Below are 17,764 nucleotides of genomic sequence, written 5' to 3' on the forward strand. Positions count from 1 at the left end.
GGAGCTTCAGCTTGTGAACGGTTCCCAGCTCCCACGTTGGGCAGAGTTTGTGATTTTAGCAGCCCCTCAGCTGCCCGGCAAGGCTCGTGTCCCACCTGAGAATGCTGCTTTCACCCCACGTTCAGGTCTGGAAGTGAGACGTGGCGTAGTAGAGGACTGGACAGAAGGACCTACTGCTGCCACTCCCCTTGGAGCAGAAGCCACTGGCTCAGGTCAATTCCATCTGAAGAAACCTTTTTCTTTTTTATTTAGTTTTCGATTTTTACTTTTAATTTAAAAAAAAAATTATTATTTTATGGCAGTTCCTACCAGATAAAACTAGTTCCAACCTGATCAGACTGGTTCGGACCTGCCTCCCCTGGACCACCTCTTGTCTGCACCACCAGCACTTGGGCTGGGTGCTGCTCTTCCCAAAGGAAAATAGAGTCCTTCTCTTTCTGGAGCCCACCTCCAAAACTTCACCACCACCTTCAGAACACAATATATGCAAGAACTGCTCCCACACGAGAAGTGCCAGGACAGAAAGCTCTGTCTGGCCTTTACCTCCACTGCAAGGACTATTATCTGCAGCACCAACAGCTTTTCTCTCTGACACACTGAAAGTCAGCCAGCACCCATATAATTTCCTTTACTCCCTTCCTAAAGGAAAAAAGCTTACCAAGTTGCACCGCAACAACTCCTCCACCAGATGAGTTTATTGAAACAATTTAAAAAAGCAGGTATTTCTGAGTGTACTCCATCAATCCTAACAGTTCAGAAAAACAACTGTCCAGTGTCCCAAGAAGTGTGCATGTGACAAACAGTACGTATTTACTGTAACTCATTTATACCACAACAGGAGCACAAATGTTACTCATTACGCAAATTGCTACAGTTCCCCTCAAAAAAGTAGGGCACACGTGGAAATAGCTCTTAACCCAAGGCTATTACAGCTGTCCCCAAGCCTTGGACCCCAAGATCAAGTCACTGGTGTTCTGATATAAATCAACAGATTTTTTAAAGTGTTTTCTTTTTTATTTACATTTAAATTTGATCCCTGTTTGGGCTTTTCTTGAAAGACTATTTTTATATGGTGTTTAGTGGAAAATGTAACATTTGAATATTTACTACAATATAAATACTTCAAAGTTTTTTTTCACCTTCATTTTGCTCGACCTCTTTAGCCACACTAATCTGAAGAAACAGGTTCCATGGACGACATTAGAAAACAAACCCAAAAAACAGAAAACAAAAAAACCCACAAAACCAAAACCCCCAAATCCTGACACAAACACTGGATTTAAGCAACTTACAAAAGAAAGGAGGGTCCAGAGTTCAAGGGAAAACCATTACTCCTCCAAAATGACAGGTGTTTGGAGCTTAGGAAGTGCTGCCATCTACACATGCACAATGATCACAAGTTCTAATTGTTTGCCTGCATTAAAATAATTCAGCAGCGATTTTGGATTTTCCTTTCGAAGAACATTCTTCAGAGTTCCATATTCTGAACGCAAATCACTTTTTAGCCACTGCACTTGGAGTGCAGCACAGCTGCTTTTTAAAGGTCAGGTTCCATTTGAACGTGTCTCTACTCTTCAGCTCAAATGATTTTCACATATTTGAATGTTTTACCAGCCCTTTTGACCAATAAGATGATCATTTTATTGTCAAAATAAGTAATTTTTAGCAAATGAAAAGCTTATTGCAACAGCACAACATCTCTATATCCAGTGTGAAAGCAACATGGTGGTATAAATATGTGCATACATTGGATTACACAAAATATATTATACACATTCCAGTTAACCATGGAACAATTAACAGGAGTAGATGACTACTGATCATGGGCACAAAGTATTTTTGTAAACAAAATTTTGAGAAACTTGAAGGAAAAGTTGGTTTCTGGAAAGATGACAATCTTGGGATTCCATTTTTGTTTTCAATGAAGTCAATGATTTTTATTTTTAAGGATGCTGTATATAAGAATGCACTTTGTATTAAAACAAAGATCGATACTTTACAGTTTAAGAAACTTTACATATGTACATAAATTACACATCAGGAATGGTTTTAAAGCTCAACATGAGTTGTGGGAAAAGTCTATTTTCCTTCTATTAAAATCTTTAACTCTTTTACGTTGTGATCATTTGCAACTGTAACAGCATGATCCAGGGCTCGGATGCTTGCTAAAAGCTTTATGATCTGCTTGATGTGCTCCCTAAAAGGAGGAAGGAGAAGTCAATACAGGAACAGAACCATCAATGACATGGATTAATATTACAACAGAAGATTACATTAGGAAGCCATATAGTTAATATTCCTGCTGCAGATTTATTATATTTGCTTAATTAAGGTAATGGCAACAGCTTTGTTAAACGCTGGGGAAAAGCAGGACAGAAGACAGAAATTAAATGAGAACTCACTATGAAAATAAGGCTAACTGGAAGTTTCTCTTCCACTACAGACTTTTACCAAGTTATCTTTTCACCTGGTAAAAAAAAGTTCTTTCAAATCTAGAAACAGCCTATCAAAAGAGAGAGTTCAAAAATTTAAACTTGAAACCCAAATTATTGCACTGATACACAGGACTATAAGAAGACTGGAAGATTGTTTATTCCTGTGCTGTTGCTGTTCCCATAGCATTTCAGGCCAGCAGTAACGTGTCTAATCTGAACTTTTCATTGAACTGGTTATTGGATTCAAGCAAAATGACTCCTGGATCTAGGGCAAAGCAGCTTCATCTAGCTGGTTGTGTAAATTAAGTCAGAACTTTTCCACTGTATACGACAGACAGTTTGGAATTTAGAAGCCATTAGGCAGGAATCAGCAACAGGCTCACCAAGTGAAACAGTCCAAACGCAGGAGCTACAAAATTTGGCAGAATCATGGAATGGTTTGGGTTGGAAGGGACCTTAAGGACCATCTCATTCCAACCCCCCTGTCACGGGCAGGGACACCTCCCACTAGATCAGGTTACTCCAAGCCCCATCCAACCCAAACACTTCCAGGGATGGGGCAGCCACAGCTTCTCTGAGCAACCTGTGCCAGGGCCTCCCCACCCTCACAAGGAACAATTTCTTCCTAATATCTAACCTAAATGTCTCCTCTTGCAGTTTAAAACCACTGCCCCCGGACCTGACGCTCTCTGCCCATAGAAAAAGTCCCTCTCCCTCCCTTTTATAACCCCCCTTAAGAATCTCTGACACTAAGCAGTAGTGCAATATATATTAGCAGTGTTTCAATATTTCCAGTAGTTGCTGGGTTTAGACACCTTAAAAATATCCCCATCTCCCATACTGTAACATATTTCAAGCCTGAATTCAAAGAGGTTTCCAAAGACATGCAGCAGGACAGAGACAGTTACTCATGTTTGCATGCACAGGCAAAATAAAACAGATCACAAGAACTGCAACTGCTTCAACTCCAAGTAAGTTACCTTGCATTTCTCTTCTCTACATCAGAGCAACCAATGCTGTTTCTGTAAATTGTATCAGCCAGGTGAACAAGGTACCTACAGAAGTTTTCCAGCTGAGAAATGGTCTTGTCTCCTTTTAGATTACTGAACCACTGTTTAGGAAAGCAAGCAATTACCTAGGCAGAACAGAAAAAAGAAAGTTAAACACAATGTAAGAAAAAGTTTAAAAGCTATGTAACATGATTTGTGAAATCTGCCAGGTAAGACTGCAATGACAAGGCCCAACTGAGTGAACAAGTGAGAAAACTACCAAAAAAAAAAGTAACCAAAATCCAAGCAGTAAAAATCTGAAACCCACAGCATACCTAAGCCATCTACAGATATGAGCCAATCTGTTGGTTGGCTTTAGTTCTTTCTTTAGTTTGTGTATTAAGAAAATATAAAATCTATTTTTCACTGACACTACAGATTTTGAGATATCAAAGCCAAAATTTCATAGGCAACCTCGAATTTTAACTACATTTTCCCTTCAACTGCAACCTGTGCCTTTAAGCACTGTTTGATTTTACTTACACTTTGAGCTTTCTTAATGCTGTCCTCTCCATACTCCGAGTTTTGAAAAGCCATAAGAATATATCTATTCAGCAGCCCATCTATGGACAGCTCTTGGAGGGTTTTATTTGAAAGGATCCCATACCACTGGAGAAAGTTTCCTAATAACTGAAAACACAACACAGGGAAAATGAGTATTTCAAGATGTACTGAAACCAGACAGTTGATCAAACACATAAAACATTTTTAAAATATTTAGGTTTTTAAAATATTTTGCAAACCCATTCAGAATACAGTCTCCCTCACTGCTGCAATTTAAACAGAAAATTCCAGGGAAGAGTTCTCTTTGTGTGATCGTGGAGAGCAGGTGTTCAACCAACACGAGTCTCTACTTTTCTGTTTAGTTGGGAGCTAATTTTCTTTACGGCCTTTTATTGGAAAGCAACGATGACAGTCCCAGCTTCGAGCTCTCCCATTCCCCCAGAGCAGTATATTTTATTCTGGCAAGCACAAGGACACAAAAATCCTGGGCTGAGTACGCTCAGTGACATGCAAGTTGAAATGACGGTGCTTTCACCTGGCAACCTTTAAACCACAGAATCAATCAAGTTGGATCTCTGCTGAGATCATCCAGTCCAATCTTTGAATGAACACCACCTTGCCAACTAGACCATGGCAGTGAGTGCCACGTCCAGTCTTCTTAAACACCTCCAAGGATGGTGACTCCACCACCTCTCTGGGCAGTCCACTCCAATGTTTCATCACCCCTTCCGTGAAGAAATTCTTCCTAATGTCCAACCTGAGCCTCTCCTGGCACAGCTTGAGGCCATGTCCTCTCATCCTGTTGCCTGAGGGAAGAGGCCACCCTCACCTGGCTACAGCCTCCTGTCAGGGAGCTGTAGAGAGTGACAAGGACTCTCCTGAGCCTCCTCTTCTCCAGACTAAAACCCAACTCCTTCAGCTGCTCTTCTCTGAACACGCTCCAGCCCCTCAATGTCCTTCCTGAACTGAGGAGCCCAGAACTGGACACAGCACTCAAGGTGTGGCCTCACCAGCGCCAAGTACAAGGGACAACCCCTTCCCCAGTCCTGCTGGCCACACTATTCCTGATACAGGCCAGGATGCCACCGGCCTCCTTGCCCACCTGGGCACGGTGCTGGCTCACGCTCAGCTGCTGTCAGCAGCACTCTCAGGCCCTTTTCTGCTGGCTCACTCTCCAGCCACTCTGTCCCCAAGCCTGCAGTGCTGCAGGGGGTCGTTGTGACCCAAGGACAAGGCACTTGGCCTTGCTGCACCTCACACTGTTGGTCTCAGCCATGGATCCAGTCTGTCCACATCCCTCTGCAGAGCCTTCCTGCCCTCCAGCAGATCAACACTCTCACCCAACTTGGTGTCGTCTGCCAATTTACTGAGGGTCCACTGGATCCCCTCATTCAGATCATCAGTGAAGACATTAAACAGGACAGGCCCAAAGCTGAGCCCTGGGGGACACCACTAATGACTAATGCAGAGGCACAGTGCATTACCAAAGACTAAGAATCCTCAATTAGAGTTCTTGCAAATAAAATTAAAGCAGTTTCCATTTACCCTTTTCCACAAATTTGAGGAGTATTTTATTGCTACACTGTCTTAGGCCAAACATTTACCAGAGGTATTTACTGACTTACCTTGACAGAGGACCAAAACTGACGTTGGAAAAACAAATATGGACCAGAGTTCTTGTTTTCTAAGATGCTGGAAAGTAAGAGATTTCTTTAATGAGCAACCAAGACCACACCTCTGTCTGGAATTTCTGGCTTCCTGTCTCCAGCACACACATCATTTCCATAACTATTCCCTTCCATCCTTCTTGTCTTTGCTAAATGCTACCAGCAGGATTTTAAAGATGTCCTGTATCCAGGCACTGAACCACACTGGGAAAAGCCCCTGTTAACTATGGACAGAAGGCAGAGACTCGCTAAGAAAGATCTAACACCATAGTTGAAAGTAAACTTACTTTTTTGGATATAAGGGCATGAATACATCATCATCTAGTGTTCTCCTCATTCTTAGCAATAATGCCTTTAAAAGCATCTGAAACAGATAAATTTTTTTTAAATGTCCAAGGCGTTGCTTAGTAGTTAAATGTCAGGAATTGATTTTTAAAGCAACAAAGAACAAGCAGTAAAGGCATACATATTTCAGCACACATATAGTCTTAAAGTCTCTTAATTTATCACCACACTTGACTGTCCACAACCAAGCTGCAGAGCACCGAATGGCTGAAGAATTCTCTTTCTTGCTGTGTTTTCCAACAGTAAGTGTATTAAAAATAAATTCAAATTCCTTAACTTAGGCAAAGCATTTGTGAAAAAAAAAAAACCAAACAACTCACTTGTGTATTTTTGTTTTCTGCGTTCACCACTGAGGGATATCCATCTACTAGTTTCTGTACAATTGCTACCATTCTAGACGTCTGTGTGGTAGAAAAAGGATCCCAGATATTTTCTGAAATCACTGTAAGAGATTAAAGAATTACTCCACTTTGAAAGTACTCAAATACAGGTATTGAGACATTAATGCAGTTATTTACAAAACAGTAAAATCTGAAAGCACAAAGAAGCATCAGATTTCACAACCCTTTCCCTCCCATTTTCCAAGCCTGTACCTGTTAATTTAGGAAGAACAACTCTCTCTACAATGGTAGGCAACAGTGAAATATCAGCATCATCTTTCACTTGCTCCTGCTCTTCACAGCCATAAAACAGCAATGACTCAAACCACAACATGGTTTCAAAATCTCGACACTTGCCCTAATTAAAAAAGAACTGGGGTTAGATTCCTAAAAAGAGATTTGAAGTCAACACACAGAAAAAGTATTACGTGTGCAAGTATGATACCACTCACAAAACAGAACTAAACAACTTTAAAACAAATGAACCAATTCCCTCTACCACCACACAGTCACCAGATGCAATGAAAAGTGAAAATGGCAGAAGACTGATTTTTTTTTTTTGGCAGTTGCTGCCCCACAGATTTTAACTTCTACTTTATAGATGCAGCCAAATAAAAGCCCACAGACCAGGGTACAAGCGGGAAGTACAGCTCAACTCTGCTGCATTATAAAACTATGATTGCTGGATGTAAAATCTCTCTTCTTTATGAGCACCTTGAAATTTTTCTAACTCAACAAAATGCTTACCAGGAGCAGTAACAGAGAGTAGTGAACACAGACTCGATAACTCTGTACCATGTCTCCAACTAATGTGAGTTTTGTTTTGTCAGCCTGGAAACTCAGAGAAATAGCATGGGGGAAGGGACAATGTGCAAAACCAGTTTTAAATTTAATGAGGATATCTTTCACAGATTTCCCCTTGTTTGATTAATGAAGTGAACCATCAAATTAATAAAATTAATACTCTGAATTGCCTCTAAAGAGGACTTATGCTTCCCTCCCTTTGCAATGAGCAGAGGTGACAGAAAATTCTCCTCTAAAAAATTCTCCTAGTAGTTAAGAAAAAAACCCACTTCTGAAAAAAGTAGGAAGAAGAGAGTGGGAGTCAAAAGGTACCTGAACTGCTTGTCCTGGTGGCATCTCATGTAAGCACACCTATGCAGGCTGCACAACAAACATGTGCCAGAGATAATGGGTGCTGTACTGCTCCTCCCATGGTCCCTACCTAATTATTGGGCAAGGAGGACTATGAGGAAGACCTGGAAACTGCCAGCCAGAGTTCTGCAGGGTATGAAGGCGTAGGTGAGAGAAAGAAAGATATATAATCTATAGAGACATAGGTTGTAACTCAACGTAAGAACAGGCTTCTTACTTCCACTTCTGAAGACACAGCATATCTAGAGTCACAACCTTCTCTGAAGTATTTTAGAGCCTAAATGTATTTTCATAGAATCACAGAATGGTTCAGGGTGGAAGGGACCCTAGAGATCACCTAGTTCCAACCCACTGCCACGGGCCAGGACACCTTTATTTGTGCTGTTTGACTTTTTGGTCTACACCACCCACTACGAAGGTACTGGTAGGTGCTGAACTGAACTCTGGCCTGCTGAGGACAACAGCCTAGAAACTCCAGAAAAGCTTTACCCCATGAGAGGTGCCTGTTTTTAAACTTCATCCCTTCATCCCTTTAGGAGAAGCACACATCAGAGGTGCAATTTACTTTGCTCTGCACAAGTGTGAAAGAACCGCTATGGAGAAGCTTATGCAGAAGCTACCTGCAGACGACCTTACCTCCAAAGGAGTCCAGATAAGCAGCTGAAGTCTGATTAAAGGGTTAAACAGCTTTGGTAAACAGAGGCCAATATAAGCATCCTTATAAGAAGCGAAGTACTTGGAGCGCCAAGCTTCGAACTGTGACTTAATACAATCAATTGAGTAAAAGCTTTCCAAAACATCTTCGAAAACTTTGCTGGACTCCTTCAATATACGATCTGGCAGGGGAGAGAAGGAGCAAGAAGTTAATTAACTATTCCCTGTAATATCTCTTTCAAGACAGTCTTTGATGCTCACTGACATAAGCTAACTCCTATAAACAAAACCAAAAAAAACCACCGCCTTTAAAAGTTCTGTTCCTTCTGCCTAAAATATACAAGGCAATAAAAACATGAGCACATGAGTACTCTCCAATAGACTGTCTCGCTTTAAACAGTCCTTAAATGATTTTCAGCCACCAGATGCAGGATTGGTGATGTTTTGGGCTGTGCAGTGTCAGGTAACACACAGGTACCCCCTGGAATGCCACACGGAAGGAGTTCAAGGGAATTTATTCTGAAGTCGAGAATACCAGATCTACAAGGGAAAACTCCACCAGTGCTGCAAAAGCACTGGGCCTGAGAAAGACACACCTCCTGTCCTTCTTCAAGACTCTTTATCTTCCCAGTTCTCACCCTGCCACCAGCTCTCTCCGCCAGCACTGCCTGTAACGTCTGTTTATCTCTCCTCATACTAGAGAGAGAGAGAGCCTGCAGGCCTCTCTGGAAGGCAGAAAGAAAAAGAAAAAAAAACACCTAGCCACCCTTGAGAAAGGCACTTCCCAGGCAGGAAAGACTTCCTAAGCATCACCTGTCTCCTCAAAGTGAATCCTTCCAGCAGAAAGGATATTTACCCTTACAGGCTGTATTCAGAGTGGATCGAGCTTCAAAGCTGGCCTTGCTGTGCATGGGAGTTTCAAACAGCTCATCTCCAGGTCCCTTCCAAGCCAAGTTATTCTACATCTTTGATAAGCCAAGTGCAAATATAGGAGGGCATCTCAGATAAGCCAACTGAACTGGCAGTTCAGACAGAGCGAGTCCTGGCAGGCACCATGAGCTTACAAGAGCATGCAGTGACAGGACAAGGGGGAATGGCTTCCCACTGCCAGAGGGCAGGGTTAGATGGGATATTCAGAAGGAATTCTTCCCTGTGAGGGTGGGGAGGCCCTGGCACAGGTTGTTCAGAGAAGCTGTGGCTGCCCCATCCCTGGAAGTGTTCAAAGCCAGGCTGGACAGAACTTTGAGCAACCTGGGATAGTGGAAGGTGTCCCTGCCCAGGGCCGGGGGTAGAATGAGATGAGATTTAAGGTCCCTTCCGACCCAAACCACTCTGTGATTAAGCTTCAGTAGCTTTTCTAACCTCGCTCCAAGTTGAAGTTTGTGATATCTGTCGAAGTTTCCTCGTCATCGCTGGAAAGGCCTTCGAGGTGATCTGCCATCTTCCCAGTTTGCTCTCTTGCTTGTCTACGGCGAGCTCTGCAAAGCATAAACCAGTCACCACTTCTTTCTTCCTACCTATACAATGAGCACACCCACCTAAGCTTGTCCTAACTTTTAATTCAAGGAGAGTCAGGGTGAAAAGAACTTTTACTATGCCACCACCTCAAACATTCCACTTATATTGCTGCCTCAAACAAAAGAAGGAAAAGAAACCAGCAGAGACCATATAGATGTAATGGATTTACTATGCTTTCTTTGAGTGATTTTAAATCAGAATCATGCAATGATTCCTTGTTTTGTACACTTGCATGGTAAACTGGGATATATAAGAATACCCCTGGCCCAGCATACCAGGTGAAGTGTTTTCTTCCCTTTGCAGGGAAGAAGCAAACATTGCCACTGTCACACAGGACAGTTGTATCATGTAAGCAGGCAAAGACTCCTCAGTGGACAAGAAATCTCATCCTCTACCTTCTAGCCTCTCTTTCTGCAGTTCGGCGCTTGACTTGTTCTTGATAGATCACTCTGTCTCGCCCAAAAGAATCAAGATTTGGTGCCATCAGTGCTTTATCTGTAAAATTACATTGGCGAAAATTAAAATGCTTATTTATGATTCTAGAAATGTGCTGTAGGCAGTTTCATAAGAGCCTTTTACCTACTTTTAAACTAAGCGTAATTTGAAGTAGAAAGTTGAAGTTTTTAAAAAAAAACAAAACAAAACAAAACAAAACAGAAGCCTGAATTCCCCAAGCGTAGAGGTTAAAACAGAAAGCAGCGGAGTTTGGAAAAATTTCCCCTTAAATGTCAAGTAGTTTTCACCATACTTCACTCTTGTCCGTCTCACAACAGTGCCCAACTGCATAAGAGTCAACAGTTATAACAGAAATTGCTTAAATTGAATGGTCCAAGACAAAAAGTGCTCCTTACATAAACACATTCACCATGTAACTTTTGAAAAGAAAATTAACAAAACGAAGGTCAGGGAATAGTGACTGGAGCAAGAACATAAAACGTTTCACAGTTCTAGTCATTGTGTTTCTAAGTTCATATGCTTTAGACTGCCTGAAGTTTAAAACACATCAAAATCTACAGGAAGACAAATCATCTTCCTTCCTCTTCAAGCTGTGATTATCTTTATAGATGTTCCTGGTTACAGAAAGCACGTAAGAGTGTTTCCAGTTCCCTCTTCCCAGGTAAATTTTAAACAGTGGACTGAATGCTAACTAGTGCTCAAGTCCACCCACTGGAATATTAACATTTAAAAACCAGCCTATCCAAACTTCTGGAGTAAATTTACATGTTCTAACTAAATCTATTTACAAATTCATCATTACAAGTATTAATGATGATCTATGTCAGTATTCCAATTCAATACCAGAACCACTAAGAGCCCTCTCAAAACTTCCAGATACTGTGGAAGAGCTCTCTGTAAAACCCAACCTCAGCCATGACAACGATTCCCACACCCCCATTAAATTTCAGTCTAGAAGAATCTATTCCAAGCTTCTCTTAGGAAATACATTTCCAGCACACCAGGTTTCTAGTTCTCACATTCTCACTACAGCGTTTTCATGGTAAAACTGCAAGGCCTAGGTGTGATGCCTGGGGCTCCAAACACAGTCCTGAAAGGAACATGTATGCTAGCCACTCTGTAAAGGAACAGCAACTCTGCCACCCTAACACTTCATCATCCTCGGTAAATTCTACCTAATGGCATTAAAACATTTCATCTCTGGGCACACTGTGACAGAACAGGAAATGGCTTCTATTATAGGGTTTTACATCAGCAATAGGACAGACAAGAAAGCCATTTCTAAAAATGGGAAGCTCTCTGAAGCAGAAGGAGGACTCCAATTCCTCGGATATTTTAACTGTCAGTTTTTTTGAATAAAACCTCCAAGAAACATATATTTCCATCCAAGTTAACACTTATACTTTTGGAGAGTTTTACATACTGAAGAGTAATAACCATAGGAAACCTCCTCAGTGAGAACCTCCCATCCACAAATTCACAGCAAGCAGGACTTTGAACTGGCTAATCTTAAGCTGTATTTCATATAGGGTCACTCTGTATTAGTCTGATTAGTCTTCCAGTTCTTTACCTTTACCAGTTAAGTGCCTGAAATTAAATACTTATGCTGGCTACAAACCAGAGCATCACACAGAAGTCTAGCCCAGCGCTTCATGGCTTTGTACTGAACTAACTGTAGATGTTAAATGCCATGTATAGATTCAGGAAGGTTAAAACAAATTTTTAAAAAGCCCTGGCATAAGAGGAAAATGGGGAGGCACATGCTACCACTATTTCCACTGCCACCATGCATACACTTTCAGTGCTAGGAAGGAGAAAATACAGTTAAGAGAACCAGAAAGGAGAGATGAAGTAAGAGTTAGAGCGGTTTGGAGTTCAAAACAAAACAGATTAGAGAACTTTCATCTAAACGTGCTGCTACCCATCTCTAGAGCAAGGATAAACTTTTAAGACACTCATATGTTAAACATTTAATTTCAATTCAGTCATACTAAGTAAACAAGGTTGTTTAATGAATAATAAAAACCTTCAAGATGGACTGACTTGAATGGCTTGAAAACTCCGAAGATTCATCTTTAATATCATCTTGTCGTCTTTGGACAAGGCGGGAAGCTCGCTGTTTGTACAGCTGGTGCATTGCAGACTCCAGCTCGTTAATCAGAGGCACCTGTGAAAATACAACACACTCCGTAACAGCCGGTCCTCGAGCTGCTCAGCTTCTGGGCTCCCATCCTATTCCGAAGCATAACGCTGGGGCTGGGCTCCTAGCAGCACAAACTCTTGCCTTTTACTCCTTTGCATCATCTGCACTGGGAAGGTGTGGAAAACACATGCATTTAGTGTTGGCAGCTCGTTCAATCAGAGCAAGAGCATTCTGAAAGCAACTTCTGTGGATTGAATGAGCCTCCACAGCAAGACGATCATTTCAGAGTGTGAAACAGTCTTTCCAGTACTCTCGCTTTCTCTACCAAGCACGTTACATGTTGTACAAGGGTTTACAATTCTCAGACCTTACTGTTTCCTATCTTTATGCAAGAATGTAGAGGTATTCTATAGTTAAATGAGAAAATAACCCAACTGTGCATAGTGAAAACAAACACCTATCAATCCATCCTCCTGAAGCCAGCAGCTATTGTTTCGCTCTAACTCTTATTACTGAAATGGAATCAAGCCCTGCATAACCATGTCATGCCAACAGGCAATTCAAATCAGCCAAATGTTCCTCTAGACAATTACTAAAACTAAACCAGCACAATTTGTGCAAGTTATGCATTAAGTGTAACCTTGAATGATACACGGGTAAGTCAGCTCAGACCTGTCACTTTTTTTTTTTTTTTAGTGGACTAAATTTTAGTAGCAACTCTAACAAAAATAGATGATGTTAGAACAGTCCTGACATTAAATAGCAGGTTCATTGATCACTTCTGCGAAAATTCATTTCCTGGGACAAGTTAAAATTAGATCATTATAAATATCCAAATGCAAACCAGAGCTTTTCACAGTCTCTTAATTTGGAAAGGCAAGTCCTTTTGGCACGAACACTTAAGCCATATCCTCCTTACCTCCAGACGAATGCTTACTCCAGTCTTCCAGCCTGTTAGCTCAAATATTTCAGTGCTGCCTACCATCCAGGATTATGGGGTTTTTTCAAAACAAAAGATGAAATCAGAAATTGTTTCCTGATGTAATTTAGAATGTGAGTCAGCAGCTATTAAAGAACCTCCTTCAGTAAAATGTAAGATTCTGAGATTATAGCTACAGGGCCTTTTCAGCTGAGACTGACACACACATCAGAGGAGATATTACATGAAAAGAAGTATTAGCTCTTTGTGGGATAAATTGGGACTCCAGGGATTAAAATGAAAGCAACTCTACGTCAACTCAAAATATGTACACCTTTCTTTTGGAAAAAAGACTAGTGAGAAAGAGATCCCAGCACTGGAAGTCTGTATTGAGAATTTAAGACAATTCTGAAAACAGAAATAATAATAAAAAAATACTAGTTTTACTGCAATTTACCAGAGAAAATATAGCTTCCTCTCTTAAGTATGTAAAGGAAATTCTAACATTGAAAAGTTTAATGAATTTTTTCAAAGCATCCCCAGAGGTTTTCTGGACTAAAAGAAGAAACAACCAGTGATGTATTCAGATATATGAATCCACTTGAAAGTATTTCCCATTTAAAACACAAGAGACTTGGAAGCCCTTATTCTTCTATAATCAATACCGTGGTTAATGAGTCGCTGACAATTTCTCTGACTATAAAAAGTTACAAGCCTCAGTCCCTGTTTTGTTTACTCAATACCTTAAATTGGGTGTTTTCAAGGGGTCTTTTGTTCACTTCCACTGTAAACAGTGGAAGACGAAAAGCAGAAAGCTCCCTAAACATTTAGATCACAAGGACAATTTTAAGGAACAGCCCACACCTCTGACACACAGAGTGTGTTTTGATAATTTGCTTTGCAGGTGAAGTAACAGCTCGTCTCCCTGTGCTGTCAAAGTAGGCTCAAAACAATTCCATCTCTCTGTATCCACTGTACATTCCTACACTCCAAATGTAAAAACACCCTTACCACTCCCTAGCCTTCCCAGAAAGCATCATTCTGACAGCAACTACTTCACAAGGAAGTCATGCAGGCATCTTCCACTCTCTTATTTATGGGGGGGAAAAAAACAGATATCACAGGGATTTTGACCTCTCTAGTGCTTGTTTCTAAAATCTGCATAACAGCTGCCTCATTATACTCTCCCTGTGCCTCACAAATAGGCAAAGTGATTCTAACATTCAGAATCTTTTCAAAATATCCTAAGATATGCGTTCATATATGTATGTTTATATACACGTACAATATTATTATTATTACACATACAGATACACATTTTATATGCTTATGCATATTATAAGCATAACTATGCACATTGTTATAAACAATAATAGCAACCCTTTAAATATGAAGCAGTTAGGGCCACAGGTTCTATCTACCAAAAAGCTGAAGGTAATTTATCTCTACACTCAGAACGACAATTTACTGTGCTCCTGCGTTTCATTTCAATAAAAACTGATACTGATTTTATGAATTGATTTTTTCCCCCCCCCACCTCCTTTTTAGAAAACCTTGTAGTGTTCTGTGGACTGGTGGTTCTGAATTGGATGGCACTTTTGTCACGCTGAAAGCACTGAATTCCAAACCACATTATCTGGCCAAATAATATCCTCATCAGTGAAATGCTCCCGTTGGACTGACCACATCACCTCCTGCTTTTGCAACTCACTGCGCACACAAACACAGCAACAGCCCCCTCCTGACACCAGCAAACCTCTGTGAATGCCCCTAAGAAGCATGAGATGAGAAAAGTCACGTCTCGGAAGTTCAAGGGACCGGCGTGGCAGCTGAGGAGTGGGGACGTTGAGAAGGGGGAGGAAGGCAGCCAGGTGTGGAATCCTCAAAAGACCAACTACTAGGAAAGCAACTGTAGCTGCTGCTAATTTACCAAACAGGCTTGTTAGTTTGCTGCAAAATGGCTGGGATGGATTTATTTACTACTATATAGAGAGAGGCCAAAAACCTTCCTACAAACTGAACTGAAATTGTTACACTGTAACTTAATAGTAAATGTTCCAGGTTTATACAAAATCTGTCAGATTTGGGATTATGGCTTCATCAGGAAACAATCAATTGCAGGTGATTAGTTACACTAATCCATCAGCTGGGTGAATTAACTGATCCACACTTCCTAGGTTTGTCCATGACATAGTTATTCTTCACTTCACAGGACTGAAGACTGGTCTCTCCCAATTCCACTAATACTGCACAATTAATGTCTAACCCATTAACACCCAGAATGCTTTTCTGTTCCTCCTCCCACACCTAAAGCGCTGGGCAAACAGTAGCTTAAACTACTCAGTCATTTTGACAGGTAATATATTAAGCAGCTACTATACTACTGTGTTCAAGTCAGAAGACGATGAAGAAACAGCCTATATACTGATAACTGAATTCTACAGCTCCTGGGTGTGCCTAATATATAGATAAATATATATATATATTCAGGAGCTCCTACAATATTTACAACAAAGTAAGTATTCAAAGCATAACAAACATGTTTTTGAGTTAGACATATACAAAGGTACCACACTACATGAAAGAAGGATATTTTTATGTTTGGGTGTCTTTGAACAGCTACATTACTTTTAAAACTTTTCTCCTTCAGACTAGAGTAATAATACCAAGTAATGCCTGGCAGGAGGAAGCCTATGATAACACAAAAAAGAAAAGTCTCTGCTACTGTGTACACGAAGCACTCCAGAAACTAGCAAGGTCATAATCCAGCCCTTATTTGTGCTAACCTGATGTCCAACACAAGTGAAGAGCAGCATCTGAGTAAAGCTGAAATGCCAGCGTATCTACCAAAGTCCTAAAGACACAAAATCTACAAGTTTTTAGGCAATCTAAAGTCAGTGATCTCTTACACTGGAAAGAGAGGTTCCTGATAACCAGCTTAGCATGATGAAAAGTTATTTTTTCAATCCCTGAATAACCAAACCTTCAGAAGAGTTCTCAGGGGACTTTTTTTCTGAGAGCAGAGGGAAATGTGGTGTTTGGCATGTACTAAGAGACCCCCTTTTTTTTTTTTTTTGGAAAAGAGATGAATGTTTTTGCATCCTTACCTTTTCACTGAAACACTCAAGCAAGTCTTGGACATACCCTCGCATTTCTTGCAAAAACTTATACTGTTCACCAATACCCCCAGAAGACCCTTCTAATCTTTCAATTGCCTTGGTAGAGTCCTCTCGGCTTTGCTGATGTTTCTCATATTGCTGCCGATTAGCCTTGTGCATTTCTTTCATAGAGTCCAACCTGAAGGGCAATGGATAAATAGTAAATTTACATCCAAAAGTCTATTTCAGACCATTGAGATATTAAACAGACAGCGCGAGTACTGAGCCCATACGCGGGAAATACTGCAAAGACATTCTCCAACTTTCATTTGTCACTTTGTCCCCTCTCTCCACCACCAGCAGGGCTAACGCTGGCATTCATTTGCTGGACTCTGCTGAGTGCATGGCATGGCCACTCCCACTCATTCTTACAGGAGCTGACAGCATTTACAACAGTGCAGGGCTGGCCCTAAAGAAAAGATGGGTGTCAGGGCTGCAGGTACAGGGGAACCACAGCTTATACAAAGCACTCTTTTTCCTCTACTAACTCGACTCACTGTCAAAGGCTGTAACGCTACCAAGGGGCATACAAACCAATTTTGAAGACATGTAAAGTGCAAGGTGTTCGTTACAAATGATTTCTCATTGCAATTGCGTTGTTCATTCCACACCCCTTTTGTGTACCTGACAAGCAGACTACAGTGTTTAAATGGGAAAAAAAAAAAAAACAAAAAAAACCACCCAACCAAAAAAAACCCACCCCTGTATACACTAAAAATTAAATCCTTCATCTACTGAAGGGGAAAACTCTGATTCATAGTTTAAAAGAATGCAGCTTGATAAGCTGAACACCTCACTGGCCTTTCACTTCTTCACTATAAGACTGTGCAGTGTCCAGAAGATGCAACTCAGACCTGTCTTCAACAACATCAATGGCCTCATATTTAAAGCTTCACTTCCAGAGAAGCAATCCAGGGAGAGTTTCGAACAAAGTGTCAATGCCATCTTCATTTTGAGCTTTTTTTGTTTGCCTTTTTTTTTTTTAAGTGGATGTGCCAGTCAGTACTTTTCCAGCGATGAAACTCTGTGTTTGCTCACCGAGACTAAAGACACCTGAGGAACAGAAACCTAGGGGACAGGTCTTTAAGTCTAAAAAGATGGTCTGTCCTACCTGTCTTTAAGCTGTTTCTTTACCAAATCAATAGTAACAGGAGTCATCTCATTACTGGGAGTTTTGAAAGGAACTGTATTATCTGTTTTTTGAGACTTGGTCTCCGATGATCCGTACGCAGCGTAGGTGTAGGGGATACCATAGGATGAACCATAAGACAGTGTCTGGTAAGTGTTCTGGTAGTACAGATTATTCACTTCAGCAGGCTGACTTGGTTGAACCTAGTGGTGGAGGAAATCCAATTTAGGCTTTAAAGAAAGGAGAAACTTG

At 40.9% G+C, this 17,764-nt stretch overlaps 1 protein-coding gene across 1 annotated transcript in view; it reads right to left on the reverse strand.

The window, feature by feature from the left end:
- Positions 1 to 677: 677 nt before the first annotated feature.
- Positions 678 to 17,764, reverse strand: part of PAXBP1 (PAX3 and PAX7 binding protein 1) — a 22,651-nt gene continuing 5,564 nt past the window's right edge. Inside the window, exons 6-18 of the mRNA XM_017836003.1 lie at positions 17,495 to 17,715; positions 16,333 to 16,522; positions 12,207 to 12,330; positions 10,103 to 10,202; positions 9,552 to 9,667; positions 8,172 to 8,371; positions 6,594 to 6,738; positions 6,321 to 6,442; positions 5,943 to 6,019; positions 5,614 to 5,680; positions 3,968 to 4,114; positions 3,416 to 3,570; positions 678 to 2,197 (exon numbers count right to left, since the gene is read on the reverse strand). Of these exons, the coding sequence (XP_017691492.1) occupies positions 2,080 to 2,197; positions 3,416 to 3,570; positions 3,968 to 4,114; positions 5,614 to 5,680; positions 5,943 to 6,019; positions 6,321 to 6,442; positions 6,594 to 6,738; positions 8,172 to 8,371; positions 9,552 to 9,667; positions 10,103 to 10,202; positions 12,207 to 12,330; positions 16,333 to 16,522; positions 17,495 to 17,715 (1,782 nt within the window). The 3' untranslated portion in view covers positions 678 to 2,079. The remainder of the gene's footprint in view (positions 2,198 to 3,415; positions 3,571 to 3,967; positions 4,115 to 5,613; positions 5,681 to 5,942; positions 6,020 to 6,320; positions 6,443 to 6,593; positions 6,739 to 8,171; positions 8,372 to 9,551; positions 9,668 to 10,102; positions 10,203 to 12,206; positions 12,331 to 16,332; positions 16,523 to 17,494; positions 17,716 to 17,764) is intronic.

Source organism: Lepidothrix coronata, unplaced genomic scaffold (assembly GCF_001604755.1).
Source record: "Lepidothrix coronata isolate B3197 unplaced genomic scaffold, Lepidothrix_coronata-1.0 Scaffold268, whole genome shotgun sequence".
NCBI classification, from domain to species: Eukaryota; Metazoa; Chordata; class Aves; order Passeriformes; family Pipridae; genus Lepidothrix; species Lepidothrix coronata.